At 40.6% G+C, this 20,969-nt stretch overlaps 1 protein-coding gene across 3 annotated transcripts; it reads right to left on the reverse strand.

Moving 5' to 3' along the window:
• Positions 1 to 825: 825 nt before the first annotated feature.
• Positions 826 to 20,240, reverse strand: MMRN2 (multimerin 2). Of its 3 annotated transcripts, XM_021536182.4 has the most exons (7): positions 19,894 to 20,240; positions 10,250 to 10,372; positions 9,863 to 9,969; positions 7,815 to 7,880; positions 6,577 to 6,750; positions 3,575 to 5,473; positions 826 to 2,571 (listed from the first exon to the last, which is right to left on the reverse strand). In XM_021536182.4, exons 1-7 carry the CDS (start codon positions 20,172 to 20,174, stop codon positions 2,183 to 2,185), a joined length of 3,039 nt encoding a protein of 1,012 aa, XP_021391857.3. In that variant the 5' UTR covers positions 20,175 to 20,240; the 3' UTR covers positions 826 to 2,182. The 3 variants fall into 3 exon arrangements, with proteins under 3 accessions (XP_021391857.3, XP_085439398.1, XP_085439399.1); XM_085583272.1 differs by lacking the exon at positions 6,577 to 6,750; XM_085583273.1 differs by lacking the exons at positions 6,577 to 6,750; positions 7,815 to 7,880.
• Between the last annotated feature and the right edge of the window lie 729 nt (positions 20,241 to 20,969).

The following is a 20,969-nucleotide window of genomic DNA, read 5'->3' on the forward strand; positions in this document are numbered from 1 at the left end:
GTCTTCCAATCAAGTATGTCTTCTTTGTATATGCAGGTGGCAAACTTAAGCACATATTTGAAGACATCTTTAGAATACTAAAACATCTTTAACATTTTATTCACTCTGGAATCAGTGTTTTCTGAACTCATCTGGCATATTCTTCAGCAAAAGTACTCTGGAGCACAAGGAAGGACACAAAACCTGACTGGATGAACTGTGGTGCTCTCTACTACCTCCTGTGTTCATTTCCAAGTGGTTTTCGTTCCAGCTGAAGCTTTCTGTCAAAGCTTTAAAAACAAAGTGCTCTGAAATATATACATGTATCATATCCCCCATATGTAACATACACATATGCCCCAGTGGTACTTATTTGTGGAACTTGGTTGATAGGTGCAGAATTGATGTGCACTGAAGATGAGGTGTTCCTTGAACCACCCTGACCTAGACAGCACGCTTGGCCTGGCTCTGCAGAATACTGCCACCACAAAAGTCAGGAATTGGAGGAACACTGGGAAAAACCCATCCAAGTCACCCCAGGATGGTAGAGAACATCATCTTACAATTTGATGGTTTTCTTCATTTTACCTCTTCAATTTTATTCTTCTCTTTCTTCCCTTAGATACTATGAGCAAAAGTGGGACAGAAAATGACACTGAGTTTGCAGGCACTGTGTGCTGCCTGCAGCACAGCAGTGTGAGCCATGGCTCTGTGCTAGAAAAACAGGAGCACCTGGCCTGGCCATCTCCTGTGGAAATCAGCATTGGCCAGGAGGAGATAAGGATCATTCTTTGTTATTAGGTTTCTTGAGCTTTTCAGGATAGAGAAAACAATCTTCTCAGCAAGTCAGCTGAAATTGCTTTGTAGCTTTATTGCAAAAGATAGGTATTGTCTGCTTGTCAGACTGTTGCTTTAAGTGCATTGTGTGTTGGTACCGATGTGTTGGAGGTTTTTAACAATGATAGGTTAGTATTGCTTAGAATACAGGTAAGTGGGAGAAAATTCTTAACAGCAGAATAGATTTGTTAAAAAATGCTACCTTAAAAGGGTTCAATTTGCATAATAATTTGTATGTTAATCAAAAATACTGAAAATTTCAAAGTGCATTTAATATTGGCAAATTTAATTGTTTTAATATTGCTCTGTAAGGTATTAGGATAGATAAAAATACCACAATATTGAACTTCTTTAAAGTGAAAGTCTTTGGGAAGTTTTATTTGACAAGAGAAAAGTTTTAAGACATGACCAGGCATGGTCACTTTGAAATTTTGGAAACAAAAAGCCCTCTACATTTCAGAAGTTCTACTCTTTGATTTACACTAATTACAGATTTATATTCAGCAGTGACAACAGACCAGTGAGCTTGCATTTTGATTTTGATTTTGCTTGCTTGGTTTTAAAATGTTTACTGAATACTGAACTCTGGGCTGAATTCATTATAATCTTCAGTATTAACTTTAGAAATAAACTGCATTTTCACCAATATTTCTAAAATATTGTTGACATTTTCCTAGTGTCTAATTGTAAATGTAACTCATCTTAACAATGCCTTAAATTTTTGCAGAGTAGCTGAAATACATCACAGGCCAAGAAACAAAGACTGGAGATCCTTGCTTGCAAATGCTGGCAATAGAGTGAATTTTACTAGGTTTGATGGATCTCTTCTAGTGTTCCTGTTGTGCACAGACTGAAACATTGAAGTGAGTTGCAGAAGTTTCCAAGATAGCCTGTGGTGCACAGAGAACTAAAAGGTAAAATTGCCCTGGCTTCTGGGTTTTAAGGTACCATCCACATATCATGAGAGTGTGCAGTCCTACCTAAAACCTTTTCCTTGCCACTCACTGGGGGTATTTGTCATGAGAGGATATTCTTCTGCCAAGGGAAAGGAGAAATGTGTGTTAGAAGTGAAGAAAGTCACACAAAACATTTATGTGCAGTTCTCACGTTGGAAGGATTTGGGGATGTGTGTGCTGGTACATCTGGAGTCCAAACCATTAGCTTTTCACTTGAAAGGAAATCCCATTGCTGCTAATAAGCAACTAATCAAAAGCCAAACACTTCCAGAAAAGAAGCATGAAGACAAACCTAGGGTAGTGCTATGTTTAAACACATGCAGTAGCTTTGAATACATCACAGATGAAGCAATAGTGAATGCATCCGTTGCTTCTATGGAAGGAGATTAATAAAACATAAATGTCACTACTCAAGTTTTAGATATTAGGAATCCACCCATAGTTGTCCCAGGTGGGCTTCTCTTCACTACAGAGCCGTGCAGCAATTCAAAGCACACTGTCTCCCCCTTCTCCATTTCTGCTATAGCAAAAGTAGTCATGGTGTTTCCATGTGGGGTTTTCCTCTGACTGCTTGAGAGAGTTCTTTTGTACCCACGGCTGAAGGAGAGTTGTCCCAGTGCTGGTCCTGAGCTGAACTCCACAGAGATGACAAACAGGTAGACACCTTTATGTGGTGCTTTAAAGTGGCCATGTTCAGAGAAATAACTGTTTCCATAATTGAGATATGTTTCATTAAACCTCACAGTTTTCTCTTTATCCTTTCTTTCTGAGAATCCCACATGGAATGCCACCAATGAGTCTGAAAAAGAGGAACAGGATTTTAGCAGTGAGTGAGTGCTCTCCTCTCCCCAAGATCATCAGGATGGGAGATAAGGTGAATCCCTATCAGGCCTGATTTTTATATGCTTCTTTGCAAAGCTAGACACTGGAAATGGTTATGTGCACTGGAGCAGATCAAATGATTCTCTGGCACTCTTGGAAAAGTATAACACTGGGACCACCCAGGGGGAAAAAATAGCTCTCTTGCTGTCCCAAAAATAAATTAGCTAAAAATATGTTCTCTGCTTATTCAGTCTTAACTACAGTTTTGCAGCACAGCTGCCTAAAGGGGCTGATTTTTGTTCTGTTATTAGTCCATAGCAAGGGCTGCAATCATAAAAGCCAAATGTTAAAACTGTGGTGGTTGTAATTACCAGATGCTTATGGTCACATGCTTACAGGGAAAGGGAACTGGCCAGTCCCAGTCAAGTGTAAGCTGAAAACATGTATCTGAAGCTTGGTTGTAAGAGAGGGAGTACGTGCCCTCTGGTCAGTCCTGCCTGTTCCACTTCTGCAAATTACAGCAGTTCATTTAATGCATCTGTCTGTCTCAAGAAGGATTTGGTGTTTCGACTACACTCCTTCCAGAGCCAAGTAACAAAGTGACAGGGGAAAAAGAAGCATTCCACATCAGCTTACTAAGAGAAGACTGTTACTGCGTTAACATGAGCACCTACAAACAAAATTTGTCTTCAAAACACCTGAAGAACAATTTCCTAGCAGCTATAACAGGTGTAATTTTATTGGCCTTACCCAAAATATAGCAGAATATTAACTTGCTTCTCACTCAGACTGCTTTTTTTTTCTCTACTCAAACTGGTGGAGGGGGAGGATGTAAGTAATGTCAGAATTTCCCTCCAGCATCCCACAAGATACCTGATAGTTCCTAAAACTAATACTAATATGCTCTGTTTGTGGAACTTGCATCGGGGCCTAGAAAGAAGCTAGACCTGTAAATGAGCAAGTAAAATAAAAGAACACACCTTTTTCCACAAATTCTGTCTGCACTGTATTTCTTCCACTTATTTGTGTATTTTCTCTATGCTTCTCAGACCTTTTCTTGTCTCTCTGCTTGTCTTGACCTTTCTGTTGCCTTCTCCCTTTTTTGTGCAACATTGACTGAATTTTTGTAACATCCACACTTATATTTGAGGCACCTAATTCTTCATTGCTTCCAAATAGTTTTTTGAAAGTCACCAGATGTTCCTCCAGATTCCGCTTGATGGTTGCTAAATCTGCAGAGAGAATTTCTACAGAAACGTTGAGTGGCTCGATTGCATTTGCTATTGTATGATTGCAGCAGAGACTTATGTCATCTCTGGATTCATGCCTCTTGATTGCCAGGCTCAGGTGTTTGATATCATTCTTCAGAGTCATGATATCATTATAAGCTGAGCTCTCCAAGGAGTCATCTTTGGCAGCCTCATGGTTAGGTTCCATGTGTTCTATGACACTGCGTTGACTGCTGACTTCATGAAGAGTTGAGGAGGTTTGTGTTTCCTCCTCAGGGTGCTTAGGAGGTTTATGAGCATCATGATTATTCTGATGACTTCTGTCCAAGGGATGAAATCTCTTAAGAGATTCTATAGTCACATTTTGTTCTTGCAGTTTATCTGAGAAGTGTCTGAGAGATTCTTGCAGCTGAAATACTGATGGTATTAGGCTACTAAAATCATCTTCAAAAAAGACATCCAGAAATTCGTGTCTCAGTAAAGCCTCCAGTGCTTCTTCGTGCCGCATTGCATCTTTCAAAAGAGAGCTAAAAGAGCTGTTGAGATACTTGATGTGTCGATGAATTTCTTCATCTTTCTTCTTCAGCAAGCCCATGTCTTCTGAAAAAGCTGTTACCTGTGACTGAAGCTGTCTGTTCTCCTCTTGACGGAGATTAAGAGACAGATGGATGGATGGAATAGCTGAGGAGAGCTCTTCGATTTCACTCTTGAAGAAATCTCTGAAAACTGACTCCAAGTGCTTCATATGCTTTGACTGGGTATCTTCAAGGGAATAAGTGCTATTCCTTGGATCTTCCTCCAGTACATCAGTGTCAGTAGATACTCTGTGGCAATTGCATTCCTCCATGTACCGCAGCAGATCTGAATAGTTTTCCTGGAGGTTTGAGAGAGTGTAGTTGAGCTCTGATATTTGCCTTTCCATTGCTGCATTGTTTTCTTCCATAATAACTGATTTCTCAGCTAAAGTTATTGTAAGATCTTCTGGCCTATACTTTGAGATGTTTTTCTTTAACTCCTTAAACCACCTCTCTAAAACAGCAATATTCTGAAAGGCCACATCTGACTCCATGTAAAGTTCTTTAAGCTGCTTGGCATGCCCTGACAGTATTTCATTCATATGTTTGATGGTTAATTGGCTGTTTTCATCTTTGGGACCATGATGTAAAGAGAGTTCAGTTAAATTTTTTTTCAAAGCTTCCAATTTAATTTCAAGAAGGTTTTGCTCTTGTTTCATGTTTGCTATGCTGTTGTTCAAAGCTAAGAAATGGGACTGCTGTATCTTATGAAGCTGCTTGAGTCTTGTGTCAGTATCTGCCTTGATCATGCTGAGATTATAGTGAATATTAGCCTGCTGCATGTGCACTTTGTTCTCTATATCTCTTTTTGCCTGATCAACTTTCACTATGTTTTCTTGGACTTTTGATTCAAATTTAGTTCCTAGTTCCTGGAATTCCTTCTTGGGCACAGTGCTTTCTTGGAATCTTTCTATGGTTTTCTTGTTGGCTTCCACATCATGGGACAGGTTTCTTACTATGTTGGAGAGGTTCTGTAAGCTTTTGTTGAAGCTTGCCCACATTGGGTTAAAATGTTTCCTTAGAAAATTCTCCACATGAGGAAACAAAACTTGCTGCAGAAGCCTTTCCTGACGATCTGTTAATACAGTTGAAAAAAAAAATTAATTTAAGTTCTGCTTTTGGAATACAATCTAAGCAGGTTAACTCAAGTGTTATTTTTTTTATAGTAGTTGCAGTCTTACTCCCCAGAATCTGACCTCATGATAAATTTCAACAATTGCAAAAATAGCCTATTGTTAAATCAAGGTTACTATGAAGCAGTTTATCTGAGAAGTGTCTGAGGTGTCTAAGAGTGAACAGAAAATAACTTGGATATGTATTGACTTCCCCATTTATGTCTTAAAAATGATGCTTTTGAAACCCCTGGTTGGGATGGTGGTTTTTCCAGTGGCCATAACTGTCCATTTTCTTAACAGTTCTTAGCTGGTGGGCTCTTCCTTTTTTGATTGTGTCATAATGTTATTTTTCTCATGCTTTCAACTCCACAAGGTTATACAGCATCTTAACAGCTGAATATTCCAGGTCAGGAGTAAATAACTTGAAAAATCTGTGAGGTATGTGAACTGTATGAGAATTATATTAAGGCTCAGTTTCTGACTTCAAAGTTCAAACTCAAGTGCCTTGAAGTTCACAAAGTACTATAATCTCATTATATATTATATGATATTATAGTATCATTAGCAAATGTTTCTGTAAGCCAGTGGCTCACTATGGTAGGTTAAATTCAGCAGCTCTTTTTTTTCTCATTCCTGTATATGGCAGAAATGATGTTCCAGAGATGGGTCAAATGTTACATTTTATCATGTAACACCAGTGTGATATTCCACACATCAGAGAATATAGCATGAGTATGGAAATAGAACAGATCTAAACTCTGCATCCCCACAGAAGAGAAAAAGCCATAGAAGCAAAATAGTAAGGTTAACAAATTTTAAATATAAGCAACCTCTATATTCTGTGATTAAGGCGTATTCTGAACAGTGCCTTTCCTCTCATTTCTATTTTGAGTTACTCTTTGGTTCATTCATTTGCATTGGAATTGCACCCATTTTTTTCTCTTGTAGAAGCAACCAGCAGACCAAGGAATATCAGTGTGTTTTTGATTTCACATTTTCTTTCTGATTTGTGTGTCTTCACAGGGCCTGTCATGGGCTGATAATTCTGCATCAGACCTCTCACCTGAATTGCTCTCGTTCACTTCTAACACCATGCTTGTACCGTTGTTTTCAAATAGTCTCTGTAAGTCACCTAAGGTGCTGGCTGCTTGATGAATATCACTTTGAAGATCATCCAGTAATGCCTCATGATTTTGAATGACTTCGAACATTTCTCTTGAATCCACTGATGTTGACACTAGTCACAAGATTAGAAAAACAAAGTCATGCAACAGGGTGCAGCGACCAGGTGACAGGTATTCATGCAAGACCTCTGAGAACACCTGTCTGGTTTTCATTCTGAAAATTTTGCACTGACATTTAGGGAGTCTGTTGATTTCTGGCACTTTAAATTGCAGTTTATCTGCAAGGATTTTTTCCAACAGCGATTCAAATATATTCAAATATTTGCAGAGAACTTCAGCTACAACCGCCATGATGGCAATAAAATGCTCTTTATTAGAAATCTGGCCATGCCATAAAAATGTTTTGGAATGCTAACTATTTTCAAGCCATTGACTGAAAGGATGGCAAGGTTTAACAGCCTAGAATAAAAGGAGGGGATGAAGGAGCAATTGAGACATTCCACTGAGGAATCAGGAGCACAGTGTGTGTCAGAGCTGACTCATAGAGGGGCCCTTTAACTGATGTTTTTCTAAATAAATACTTGCGAATTTCAGGTGTAGATTTCAAAGTGTGCAATACTTCCCTGAAGCTAATTCCTGAAAGGCATTTAATAGCACTGCAAGCCACACCACTTCCCAGGTGGTAAGGGAGGGTCCTTCGTGGTACTTACACTGGTAGGGTGGAGTGCCCAAGATACAAGTCTACAGTTTTGTAATTGTAGTCTCAGAGCTTCTGGGGGGCCGTTCTAAAATAGCATTTTCAGTGGATTGTTATTCTGGTAGATTTTTGTGAGCATGGTGTGCTGTCCTGTGAACCCACTTTGCAGAGCAGAGGGTTAACATCCATGCCACTGAAAGGGGTAAGGCTGTGCACCAGCTGGCATCCACTGTTGATCAGACAGCTTTGAAATTTTGGGGTGCTTTGTTGTGAACATTCACAGAGTGTTCTAGCAAAAGCCCTCATTTATGTCAATAAATGTATTCTTTCAAAGCTTTCCCAAGGAATGCTTTCACTAGAGAGTTTGTCCATAGCATATCACTTTAAAATTACGGTTTCTAATCTTTTTTTCTATTTTTTTTTTTCTCCTGGTCAGTGACTGAGAGGTAAAAGGATGACAAAATAACTTCGAGCACATACTGTGGTTTGAGAACTCTTCTTCTTGTCCTTCAGTTTCAGTTCCTGGCACCAGAATGAAATTAGGATCTGTAATTGAGATATGATACAGCTGTGAGAATGTTTTAAATGCAGAAACTACTGCAGTTTAGCAAGACCACACAGGAATTTCACGTGTTGTGTAAATGGTGTGGAGACAGGCTTCCTGGGGAAAGAACACCTTCTCTGGAGAACTTACTTTCCCTGCACTGGAAAACAACCTTGTATACATGGCAGTGCTATGCAGTATAGTGTGTGAATTTTTAACTCATGCCAAGATTTGCTCATTAAGAAATTAGTCTATTGCAAATAAATGGGGCCTTTTTATTTTCTGGGGGTCCCATCTAGAGATCTGCAAATTCCTCTTCCTTGTTCCACAGTTACCTGAACATTCTGGTGGCAGCAGCAGTAAATGATGCTGTACAAATGAGAAGATACTGATGGAGGAGCTGGTTTTGGTCAATGAGTGTAACAATAGAGACTAAAATAGTTGCACTGCATTTGGTGATATCTTTCCAATAATAATAATAATCTTTCCATAATATTTTATGAGTGAAATTCACCAAGAGATCAACTCAAAAATGAAAGCTATCTAGGAAGAAAAGTTAAACCTACAGAGATTTTTATCCGTGAAGTCTGTAGGTGAGTTAGATGTAGAGTGTGGAAAAATTTTAAGACTTATGTTTGCCTTTATTGTTAGGGTTGACTTAATTGCTAGAGTGAATTACCTTTTATCCATTTAAATTCCCTTAATGCCATTTAAATTCTTAAATCTGTTTAAATTCTGCTTTTTGAGTATTATTTGCTAAATCTTGCCAATGCCATTTTTAAACCACCACTCAATTTTTAAACTATACTGTCTCCTCTCTCTCTCTTTATTAGCAGCTGCACAGGTCATAGAATCATAGAATGGTTGGAGTTGGAAGGGGCCTTAAAAACCAACTTAAAAACCATGGCAGGGAACCTCCCACTAGACCAGGCTGCTCAGAGACCCATCCAACCTGGCCTTGAGCACTTCCAAATATGGGCCACCCACAGCTTCTCTGGAGACCTGTTCCAGTGCCTCACCACCCTCACAGCAAAGTATTTCTTCCTAATACTAAACATGCCCTATTTCAGCTTGAAGCCATTTTCCCTGGTCTTACCACTACATGTCCTTGTGAAAAGTCCCTCTCCATCTCTCATGTGGCCCCATTAGGTACTGGAGGGTGCTCTGAGGTCTCGTTGGAGCCTTGTCTTCCCCAGGCTGAGCAGCCCCAGCTCACTCAGGCTGCATCCATAGCAGAGGTGCTCCTGGACTCACTCCAGCAGGCCCATGTCCTTAAGGTGGGGACCCCAGAGCTGAGTGCAGGACTCCAGGTGGAGTCTCAGGAGGACATGGTAGAGGGAAAAAATCCCCTCCCTCAACGTGCTGCCCCCACTGCTTTATTCTCCAGTGCAATGGGTTACAGTAGTTCACTCTGAAGGCTGTTCCTGGAGCTTTCCTGGAGGTTACAGTCTGGGCACTGTTCCTGCCTGTCCTGTAGAGCTGCTCCCTGCTCAAGGAGCCAGTGCCTTTGCAGCCAGGGTAAGCAGAGAGGAGGAGCAATGCAAACTGCAGAGTGAAGGCTGCCCTCTTCTCTGAACTTGGACACTTTGTGATTTCTAAGCCAGATAATTGCTTTCACATTTCACATACTAGTGTTGCTTTCTGATGTCACCGGTTTCTACCTGGAATTAGGCATTCTAGATGGACTTGCCTAAGATGGACATCTGACAAGCTTTCCAGCAAATTAATGCCTTTCTCCATGTGTAATGATTACAAAAGTGCTATTAACAGAAGAATAAGTAGCTAATGCTATTTAACTATTAATTGCAGCTAATTATGACTCCTCTTGTCTCAAAGTATCTGTCATTTGGGACATAGCAGACTGAACAAAACAAGGCATCAATTCTAAAAAAAAAAAAGGAGAAAAATTAGGCAAATCCATTTCTTGCCATTGTGCCTGGCATTTAGTCATTCATTGCTATACTTGTTCTCCAGCTTTGCTTACCACTCTGTTCACAGTCCTTGCCAGTAAATCCAGGGCAGCATTTCCACTGCAGAGACTTCAAAGTCTTCTGTTTCACTTGGTAGACTGGCTTCAGAGCTGTCCTGTACCTGGGGAGGAAGGGTCTGGGCATTAGATTTATTGTAATAGAGTCCTTTGCAAGGACTCTAAAAGTTTGGACTGATCCTGAATGCTCTAGTATTCTGATGGGGTGTAGAGTGCTTTATTATTAAACACATTATTCCAAAATGTCATGGCTACCAAAGAAGATAAAAATTTGTTTTAAACACCCCTAGAAATAATGATGAGTCTTCAGTACTATTGAAAACATCTTTTAGATATTTCAGAGAAAATTCTGTTTTCTTCACTGGTTTTATTTAGGACACTTACATGATCTTCTGGCAGTCTGGGGCTCCATTTGGGCAGGGCTGTTGGGAGTTGACAATGTACTTCTCCTTCATGCAGGCTTCTATGTATGTGACTAGCCGGGACTGCGTGAAGGAACACCAGTTCCTAATGGAAGAAAAACGTGGGAAAAGAGTTTGAAAGTAGGTCTCTAAGTCTCTGGCTGTAGCAGTGCCAAGAAAAAGTGAAATGCAGAAAGGCCTTTATTTTTACTTTTGTATTTTTTCCCAGCTGTATGATGAGGAAAGTGGAAAATGCTTTATACCTTCTCCCTCCACTCCCAATTCATTTGTTTTCATTTGAGATGTTTATCTGAGTTTGTTACAAAAGGGCTGATTGTCTGAACTTTGATGTGTTAGTTCCATTTCCAGTCCTTTCATTCTGCAGGAGAAATTTCCAACCTATGATAACCTGTGGGTTAATGTCACTTTAAATGTCAAATTGCCTTTCTAGGCATGTTGCCATTTCAGATGCCTAATGACTGACTCATCAGGTTGAGGCAGACTGCTTCTGAAAACTTAGTCCAACATTAACTCCATTAATATCTTCCTAAGTATTACTTCTTCAAGATAATATAGTAAATGATGGGATTTTATGAAATGGGCTAGCTTCAAAACAATTTCTCCCATCACCTGCAGGAAAATAATTTTAGGGGGGAAAAGGGTTGTTTTAGTTTTATGCTTCTAGCAAGGACAAGTGAGTTTTAATAGTCTGATTAATTTTCCAAGACAGAATTACATAGGCAGCTATTAATCCCAGAGTGTAGTTGAGCCTCTTCCTTTAAAGTCAAGACTTGGCACACAGTGTTAGCTGAAGTTTGATTATTAAATCCAAGACCAGAAGGGGCAGGAAGTGACGAGTATTAACTATAATGGAAACAGCTGAACTTTAGGCAGTGTATTTTTAAATGGGAATACAGGAACCAAATCTCCAACTATCAGCATATATGGAAAAAGTTTGCCCCTCTCAGGGAGTTGGTGAAACAATGGGGAACCGAGTCCTGCACAAAAGCAGAAGCTGGCACTGCAGCAGCCAGGAGAAGGGGAGGAAGCTGCAAGGAAGCTGAAAACATCAGGATGGAAGAGCAGACAGCCTGGGCTAGATGGGAACAGTTCACCAGGCTTGCTGGGCTGTAGCCTGTTTTGCTTCCTTGTTTCTTAAGGAAAATGTGATTGAGATTTCAGCAAGCACTCATGCAAGCAAAAATTTCATCGAGTAGAAGCAAGGGCAGGAATCTGGCAAAGGCTGCAGTGCTGGGAAAGCAGGTCAGGGAAGGAGGCTGTTGCCTTTGTTGTGATTTCCAGCCAAAACAACTTGCTTGAGTTGTAGCTTTGAGGCCTTTACAAGTGGCTGGAGGAAATTTTGGGCCTATGATCAGTGTGAGTCTTGGTTCTTACAGGACTGAACTAGAAGACAAATCCACAACTTTTTATTGAATCATTACTCTTCCAGAGTCAAACACTGCTTGTGTCAGAGTATAAAACCACTCAGTAAAATCCAGCAGACCTGCACACGTACTCTGGTGACATCTGCCCCCAAGGTAAGCCTAAGTTTACCAGGTTTACTGTTGCCAGGCTTTAACAGCTGTGGCACTTTTCTGGAATTTGGTGTCAGTTAAATAACTCTAAAACAGGGACCTGGTTTGTGCTTGGTTTTGGGCTGTCCTCTCTCATGTGTTTGGCAAGGCATAGCTGGGAGAGGCTTTCCCCCCTCAAATCCTCTCTACTGTTCCTGGGGAAATAAAGTGCCCAGGCACTGTTGCTGGAGCTCGCTGGTATCGTTGCTAGGTGCAGGATCCCTGCCCCTGCCAGCGGGATGTCTGCCAGATCCAGGCAGGAGTCTGCATTCAATGTGGAAACCTCCTTTTAAAACAGGATTCTTTGGCTTCAGGCTTTTGTTCTTTCCTAATGAAAACAATCCACACCCAGTGAATCATCATCTGGGCTGATTTTTTCTTCCCACTATGTGCAAGTCCTTCCTAAGAAATCTTTGGAGTCATGTCAGCCACATAAAGCAGAGCCAAATGTGCACATGCATCAACCTGTATGAGCAAGAATGAGGCACTGTGGGACTGTGAGTGTTTTTGCTATATTGCACAGGTGGATGTGCATAAACAGAACAGAAAACACAAGGATTCCTTTTCAAAACATGTTGAAGTGTTGGATGTACCTGGTGAGCTTCCCAGTTGTAGAAAAGGGGTTATGTTGTATCAGAAATTGAATCCATGGTTGATGCCAGCTTGATGCCTGCTTTGGACAGTTACTAGTATTCTGCAGAATGAATAGGATGAGGGTGGGGGTAAAGGGGGAATATGATGGACTCTCAATCAAAACCTCCTTTAAGGCTTGTCACAGTTCTTTATGTCCAGTTTTCTTTACTATCTATTTACTAGTTCTCTCTCACTTGATCTTAAAGGTCTAATTTGTGGAACTGAAGGGCTATGTAATACCATGTTGTGGTTTTAATCACAAAAACTTTCAGAGGTTTTGAGTTCCATAAAAATTATCAGAGTAAACTCTGATTCTTTCCTCAAGTCGATAAGGCCTGTAATGAGCTGCCAAATAGATACATGTGCCAAAGATGAAACTTCTATTGCAGGATTTTTTGCACAACTTGTCAAATGCTTCCTTTAGGGAAACTTTGCTATCTGTAACTAAAAATACTCCTTAACAGGATTAACCTTGAGGGAAAATACGTCATTCTTTAATGTTAAGTGCATCAATGTGAAAGACTGAGAAAGGCTTGATCTAAAGTTCAGTGAGCCATGCAGGACTTCTCAAGCTGTGAAATTTCAAAGGGCTGCTCCTTCACAAATAGCACTTTCTTTCTTTCTTGAGCTGGTTTCTGGAACAGCAGCTTTGTGTTCTGCTGCTGCATTTATTCTCCTGTTTGTAACTATGTCGCTTCATTCACTGAATATGTAACCAACTTAGCATCCTTTGCTTTTATTCTCTTTAATACAGTTTCCTTTGGTGCAAACTTCTGCTGCCAGGAAGAGTGAGGGACAGACAGAAGCTGCTCATGTGAGGAGAGCAGAAAAACCTTCCCTGTAATCTGGTGAACAGTAACATTTATCACAATGCTGAAAGTTAGAGCAGCTCTTGAGGGAACCCTAGCAAATTCAGGGCTGCAAATGTTTCATTTGTTCAGTGGCTTTTCCTGGTTCACGTTGCAAATAAATGAATCCCTGTTTTTTTTAAACCAGGAAGAAGTGTTTTAATAGCTTTCTTTGCTAGCTTGTGGTATTGTTTGTTAGGGTTTTTTCCCCCTAGACTGCATTCTAATTCTGAATTAATCTTATTAAATAGTCTTCACATGCATCTATTCACTTCTGTCTAATTCTGAGGCAGAATAAGCAACTGTATTCTTATGTCTGAGGTTAAATATATCTGATGACAAAGCGTTCTGTATTTAAATAAGATTCAGCAAATATAGGTTAGCTCAAGCTCTTTTTATTTGAATCTTTCAGGTGTTTGGAAACTGATATGAAGATTATTTTTTTCCTACATTGGATCTAATTCTGCTTTTACTGAAACATAGCAAAATGGAGGCAGTTCTTTCTCTGATTCTAGGATTTCACTGGGCCACCTTATATCATAGGAAACAAAATAAAACCCACAGAACCAGGAGAAAAGGTTAGATGGTTGCTCTGCAGTAATTGCTCTGCTCAGATGAATATGGGCTAGTGTCTTTCCTTCATACAGACAATTACAGTGTGTCAGTGAGTGTGAGTGATGCTCCCCAGCTCAGCAAGGGGCTGACACACTTTAGTTCTCTTTGCTACATGTTCTCTTGATTGGCACTGCAGTGCATAATTTTAGATGTTTCCTAGGTCAGTGGAATTTTTGCCTGAACAAAAGCTTCAGGAATTCGGGATGTTGGGATGTTTTTCCTAAGTTTTGTTATTCCTTTGGCTGTACTGGTCCAACTGTTGTCCTTCACCATCAGTTTCCTCAGGTTTCTTTTCTCAAGGAAGCCAGTATCTATAATTACTTTGAAAACTCCTGCCTAGCCATGCCTATGTCTACTACTCACAGTGTGCAAAACTTTTCAAGACCATAACATTTCCCTATACAGCACAAAAGGCAACAGATAAGCAGTAATTCCTGCTTAGTGTCCTATAGGAAGGTAGTAGAAGACTGTTATTTCAGTTTAAATAAGTGCTTTTCCACTGACTTGTACAGAATGACTTCTGATTTATATCAGTTGAAGAAGAATATAAGACAGAGGCTTTAGCTGTTGTTGGTTTTCTCCTCAGTGCAGTATCTCACTGACAAGAAAAAGCAGCCTCAATAAAACAGAAATCAAGTACCACATTTAAATTAATCTAAACTAAATCTCTGTGTGTCATTATTGACACAGATGTATCTTTTTTTATTTTATGGAATACAGAAAGTGTTCAGCTCTTGGGGAAGGCACTGGCTCTCTAAAGCAGCATGGTGTGCTACTGGGTTTTTAATTAGCAGACATGTGATGCCTGGTGGTCTGTCAGTGAATTCTCCAGCTCTTCCCAGGCAGCCAGCAACGTGTATTAGAATCAGACAGCAGAAACTCTCATATTTCTCCTTCTTTCCCTCAGGAAAACTCCCAAAGGGAGTAGAACACCCTCTCAGGCAGGGTCTGGCATCTTCCTGTATCTCATCCCATGAAACACCCTGGTTTTCACTGGGCTGACATTGATTTGTAGTTCACCCTAACAAACTGGAATGAAAAGAGTGGCAATGGTAGTTCCAAACATGTGGTTTCCATGCAGTGCTGGAAATCTTCCAGGATCTTGAGTAACCCATGTTGAATGCAGTGTGTATTCCAACAGTTAAACTGTTATCTGTTGGGGTAGTCCTGTCCTGCAGGACACCCTAAAACCATAGTGCAGTGAAGACTTTCAGAGTAAATGCAGTCCTGAACAGGGAGCAAGAGTTCAAGGAACAACAGACTTGGCTGGGAGCTGATTTTGAACCAAATCCAACTGATGTACAAACTATTTTAGAGAAGTAAATGCAAGAGGATTTTCCTCTTCAAGAGCATCCACAGCCATTACCTCATTTCTATTATCCCCCCTCAGTGGAAGCTTTACAGCCCATTGAGAGGGCAGCTTACACTTGGATTTTATCCTTTGATTCCTACAGTCTTAAGTTCACTTCTAGTACAGCCTGATCACTCCTTTGCCAGACCTCCTCTGGAAGTAGGAATTGCAGCCACAATACACCCTTTGGCACACCTGTGCTGATGCCAGGGAGTCAAAACTGCTTGGGAAGCCAAGTTACCCAGTGGCACACACTCAGGGTGCAGGCAGCATGTGACAAGGTTTGCCCTGACCAAGTTTGGGGCATGAGGGGAGATATGTTCAGGGCTGCCCACTGATCACTTGTTCAAGGGGCTCTGACCTGCACAAGCAGGAAGGTGTTGGGTCCAGGTGGTGGTAGTGCTGACAGTGATTCTGTGGCTATGCTGAAACAGGAGCTCCCTTGCTATCTGCTGAAGAAATTCATAGCTGCAGCGTGCAGTAATGAGCTGTGAAACAAATCAATCCCGTGGGCACAGAGGGTTCAATAACTCCTGCACAGTGTAGAATGGAGCTGTGTCATTTGTATCAAGCAGGCTAATGGGGAGCTATTCCACCTGCAGCTGAGCCATTCAATGATAGCCAAATATTGGAGAATTTCCTGAAGTCCTGAAAGGAGCCAAGTGCCTTTGATAGGAAACCATCGCTTCTGTTGATGCACTTGGCACTGCCAAAGCTATTGTTGAGCACTCAATGGCTGTTCCACTGCTTTGCAGGATGTCAAGGGGTGAAGGTCACTTTTAGCTGCACTACATCCAAACTTTTATTTTAAGCTTATGTTCTGTGCCCCTTTGATGGAAAATTTCAGTATCCCATAAGTTTCCTACAAAAGCCCCTGTGTTGTTTTGAAGAAATAGATGAGTCAATGTGAAACTGGTCTTAATTGAATTAATGGATTCTTCCTATAAAAGCAGACAAAAAGTAATAAGCTATTAAGATTGAACATTGACTTTCCTTAGAATAATTGATTTGGGTTTTCTCTGCTTGTGTACACTTGGGAGGATAGTTACAAGTTTTGGCACAGTGGGTAGTCACGAGAACAGGCCTGATTCTTTGTGGCTCCTTGATGTGGAGTGAGAGGAAGAGGTGCCTGTTTCAGAGAGATAACAACACCCCTGGCTGACATTAGGAAATCTTCAGAGAACTGTGTGTCCAAAACTCAAAATATATTAGTGAAATTAAGGATTTACTTAAGCTGAAGATTTCTGCTTTTCCTATTTAATATGTCGGGTGGTAGAGTTCGGGGACTTTTTAATTTTGTTTATCCATTTATTGTAGGTATGTTGTAAAAAAAAAATCCCAGGAGATGACACTGTGTGTTTATGGATTAAGAAGAAAGAAGGAAAAATGAACATGTCCAGCTGCAGGGCAAAACCAGAACAGGGGCCACTTGGGAATGATTACACTTCTGGAAACAGAAGTTCTGTGAGACTTTGGCTAGCTGGGGAAGCCAGCTGTAGTTGCTGTGCTCCTTCCCATTCCAGCACCACTGGCCATTTCTCCCTTGCAGAGTGAGCCATCCACCTGGGAACTGGCTCTGTCAGTGCTGCTACTGAGGGGGAAGGTTAAAAATAACCTCTGCTTTTTCCTAAGATTATTTTTAGCCTGGAATGCTTAAGTGATCTGGTTTACAGTGTTGCTTGACAGACAGGTCAGGCTAACAGAGGGTGCAGGCAGCTCAGAGCTGCATGTGCCTTTTACGTGCTTCTTTTGTCTCGGTTTCTTTAATGAAATACAGCAATAAGTGCATGAAATCTGAGTTGTGAGCCTTACTGTTCCTGATGTACAGGTCTCTTAATTTCCTTTTTTAATTCTGCTGAAAGTTTTGAGTACATGTGAATCAATTTACCTCAGCAGTAGAATAAAATAGCTGAAATCAAACCACAGAGATGCTGGGGAGAAAACAAATATAAAAGTTTATTTCCTTTGGAAAGTTGGCTTCTCCTGATAGTTTTGATTTTGTGCACAAGCAGACACTTGTCCAATTGAACATGCAGAACTTCTCCTATTGGTTCAGATACAAGCAACAGCCGAGATACTATACTGTTACCTAGTTCTTCCTCTAAAGGACAATGACTTCTTACTGATTTATGTTTTAAAACTCTTACATGAGAAATCTTATTATTCTTAGAGCAATTAGCAAACTAACATATCCAAGTATTTGACTGGGATCTAATGAGTCATTTCATCTCACATATTGAAACAGAGGATTCTGATTAATACCTTGCAGTACTTAGTCATGATGGTCTCGATTATTCAAATAACTGCAATATGAAAAATGATGCTCTACATTTTTAAAAAATATAAGAACATTTTGTCACTACCAAAGGGAAAATAAGAAGTGGCTGAACTAAACACATACTTCTTTTATTTTTTTAAATAATGGGAGTCCAAACATTGTCACAAAGACCAAGTTACCATAGACTTGGTTTCCTAGTTCTGCAAAAAAAGTATTTTCTTATTTCAAAAGCAAACTAGATGTGAGACATCATTTTGGTAGAAAACTATTCTCCACCATCATGGACTTTATTTGGCATGTCTGTCATACCTTTTTATGGCAGGTCTTTCTTTCCCTTTATCTCTCAATTAGTATTTAACTCCTGATGTTTTTCTTATTGTTCTCGTCCTGAGATATATAAACACATTTATTGATATTTTTTTTCCAGGGAATGTGTCACACTTGTAGGAAGGAAATACCAGATTCATGACAACATCTTGTCTGTGCCTAGCAGGGTACTGCAGCCATAGCAGCTGACAGGCATGCAAGGACTTCATGTTCTGAAGGTGTGTTGTTTCAACCATTTTAGAATTTGGAGTGTGGCTACAAGAATAATTGTGACATCCCTTCTTATTCATACTCTCTCCCTTTACTTTTAGATACAATTCCTCTCAGAGGCTCGAATTTCTTTCATAAAACCTAGCAGCTGCCTGGACTTTTGTGTGCTGTGTGACAGCTCTACAAAACAGCAAATACCTTAAAGCTACTGCCAGGCTAGATTTGGATTGTCTGTAGTCATCCACATAGCTTTATAATTGGGAAGAATGTTATGATTTGACTCATTATGCAACTATCTTCATAAAAGAAGGAAGTATTTCTCTCCTTGGGAGGAAATTAGGATGAGTCATAGCTGGTATTGAGCTGAATTAGACAAGCTGGTGCTGAACAGAGCTACAGAGCCAAGGAAGGAATCCTGATTAGGACAGTATATTACAGCATCATGCTGACCTTTTTACAGCACTGAATTTTCATAGTACTGGGAGTTTTCAGAACATTTTCAGCATTTCAACCAGCAGTCAAATGATTACCACCTTGAAGAATAACTTGGACTCCCAGAGTACCCCCTGGGCCTTGTTTCCTTCCTTTGACCATGTCTGAACTGCATTAACCAGGAGTTGGTTAATTAACAGAGCATGTCATTATCAAACCCTACCTATCAGGAAGCCTTGCAGGCTTTAGGGAAGTGCCTTGGGGCTCCTAGGGGGAGGTACAGATTTTTGGGAAGGTGTAGTATGAAGGACAGTAAGATTTTCATACACTCACCATGCTACATGCTGAAGGGAGGCCTTAATTTTACATGTAGATCAGATCAGAAACAAGATTGCATTCTTCAGTTTGCATGAAAGGGAAGCATGACATGAGCAAGGTTTTATAGTCTCTTTCCATCTCACTTTTTTCCTTTCCTCAAGAGCATTTAAAGGGAAAAATACCAGGGCATCCTAAAGCACTGAGCTGTGAACAGCACTCAGAGTGCTGCTGTTTCAGCTCTCCTGAACAGGGTTTTCCTGTACCCATCCATCAAGGCCATAAAAGATTCATTCACTGTCCTGCTTGGTTTTCATCTATTTTAAACATTTAGAGACCTACTTATATGCCCTGTAAAACTTAAACAAATCATAGGGTATTTCTAGTGAAGTACATGCCTTTTGCTCTCAGAATGACTACTCTTCTGCTACAGATTACCATGAAAAGCATTTTGCTGGCATGAAAACCTTTGGAAGGGGGTGGGGATGTGAAATTTGTAGTAATTTTAATTCTTATTCATTATTCTTTACTTTGTTATATTTACTCCTCACTATTTTTATTTTGCTAACATCCTGCCATTACCTTTCCCTCTCCATTTCCAAGGCCCAAGTCTGCAGGCAGGCACAGTCTGCTGATGGGCAAAGTTTGCTATGCTCAGCAGAAATAATCAGCATTAGTTCATGATAAGAAACAGTCAGTAAATTAACTTCCTCTAATTCTGCTTTGCCAGAGGTAGTGTTTTGGTTTATGGCAGAACTGGGAAGCTTCCCCTCTGCCAGATGTGTGCACACCCCTAACCCCATTCTGCTGCTTAGATTAAGCAAAGAGCTGGTCCCATCTGTGGTTTCATCCTCCACAGGTGATTCAGCTTTCTGTTTGTGTAGTTAAAGCATTTAAACCACTCTTGTTTGGATATAGATTGGCCCCTGAAATCTAATGTATTTTAATGAGAAACTTCAAATGAAAACAGTCCTGTATCAACAGAATATAAAGTATCAGAGAGGATTGCACTCATACGTAAGACAGACATGCTGGGGTACTTACCCATTTCGGGGTTGTGGGCTTGCATCTTCCAAATCCCCCCTCTCTTCCTGATGTGAGGAGATCACACTTGAAGGGTAATCTTGAGTATCCTCCCTGAGCCCTTCTGCCTCCCAGTAACCTTCTTGGCGTGGCAGAGGAGCTCTCTGGGGGTGTGCAGAGGTCTCATGAACTGGTGGCTTTAAGCTGTGCACAGAACCATCACGATATCCATGATGGTCTGCGTGTTCCACCAGCTTTGCCAGTCCTACTGTACTACAGACCAGCAAAAGCTTCACGAGCATCCTGGGCTTCTTCCCCCCCCAGTTACACCTGCCTCTTGTTCTTTTCTCTGAAGCTCAGCCTGAATTACTTCAGAAATTCCCTGGCAATATTCTTTAACTGCAAAGTTGGAAGAAGGAAGGAAAAAAAAAATTTGTTAACAAAGAGCGGAAAGAGCTTTCGGCCCTCCCAGCTACTGTGGAAACGTCCGTGGCTGTTGAACAATGTGAGCCTGGTTCCTGTGTGGGGCTCAGACGTCTCTGACAGGGGGGAAAATGAGGTGGTAGGAATATAGCTTTTCAAGGAACTTCTGAGATGGACTGCCTTCTAAACTTATCTGTGAACAGGAACTCAGCTTTTATCAACTGCCTTCTCTGTCAGGCACAGGAAAAGGATGTTAGCTTAAAGGAAAGGAAGAGAAAAGAAAGGAAAGAAAATGCTGAGTGCTCTAACAGACTCTCATTACTGCCAGAAAATGTCACAGACCTGCCTGGTCCAGTGCTGCACATGGAAGTTTTCCCTACAGTTTAAAGGCTGAAATACCTTGGCTTTAGCAGCAGAGTATTTGTGGTATGTAGAACAAATTGCAGGCATTGAGGGATTCAGGGCAAATAAAAAAGTAAAAAAGAGCCTACAAACATCCATTCTTCTGCGACCTTTGCAAAATAGCTCTGTGAATCATAGTCTGTTCCCATCAAAATGGAAGATTTTCATCAAGTTGTCCTTCAGAGAGGCCAGGATAATTGACCATTTTTAAGAATTTCTGTTTGGGTTGTCATGTCTGGTGTCAGGCCTAATTATTTTTGTATTTTTAATCA

The sequence above is a fragment of the Lonchura striata genome, chromosome 6 (assembly GCF_050655825.1).
Source record: "Lonchura striata isolate lonStrDom1 chromosome 6, ASM5065582v1, whole genome shotgun sequence".
Classification (NCBI taxonomy): domain Eukaryota; kingdom Metazoa; phylum Chordata; class Aves; order Passeriformes; family Estrildidae; genus Lonchura; species Lonchura striata.

Bases quoted from the DNA above. Each gene is read 5' to 3' on its own strand.
- MMRN2 (XM_021536182.4), bottom strand. From the start codon at position 20,174: ATGCTCGTGAAGCTTTTGCTGGTCTGTAGTACAGTAGGACTGGCAAAG. The intron at 9,970-10,249 runs GTAAGTGTCCTA...CTTCCTCCCCAG, and splicing joins CCAGACTGCCAGAAGATCAT to GTACAGGACAGCTCTGAAGC. The intron at 5,474-6,576 runs GTGAGAGGTCTG...CTGTATTAACAG, and splicing joins AGTGAACGAGAGCAATTCAG to ATCGTCAGGAAAGGCTTCTG.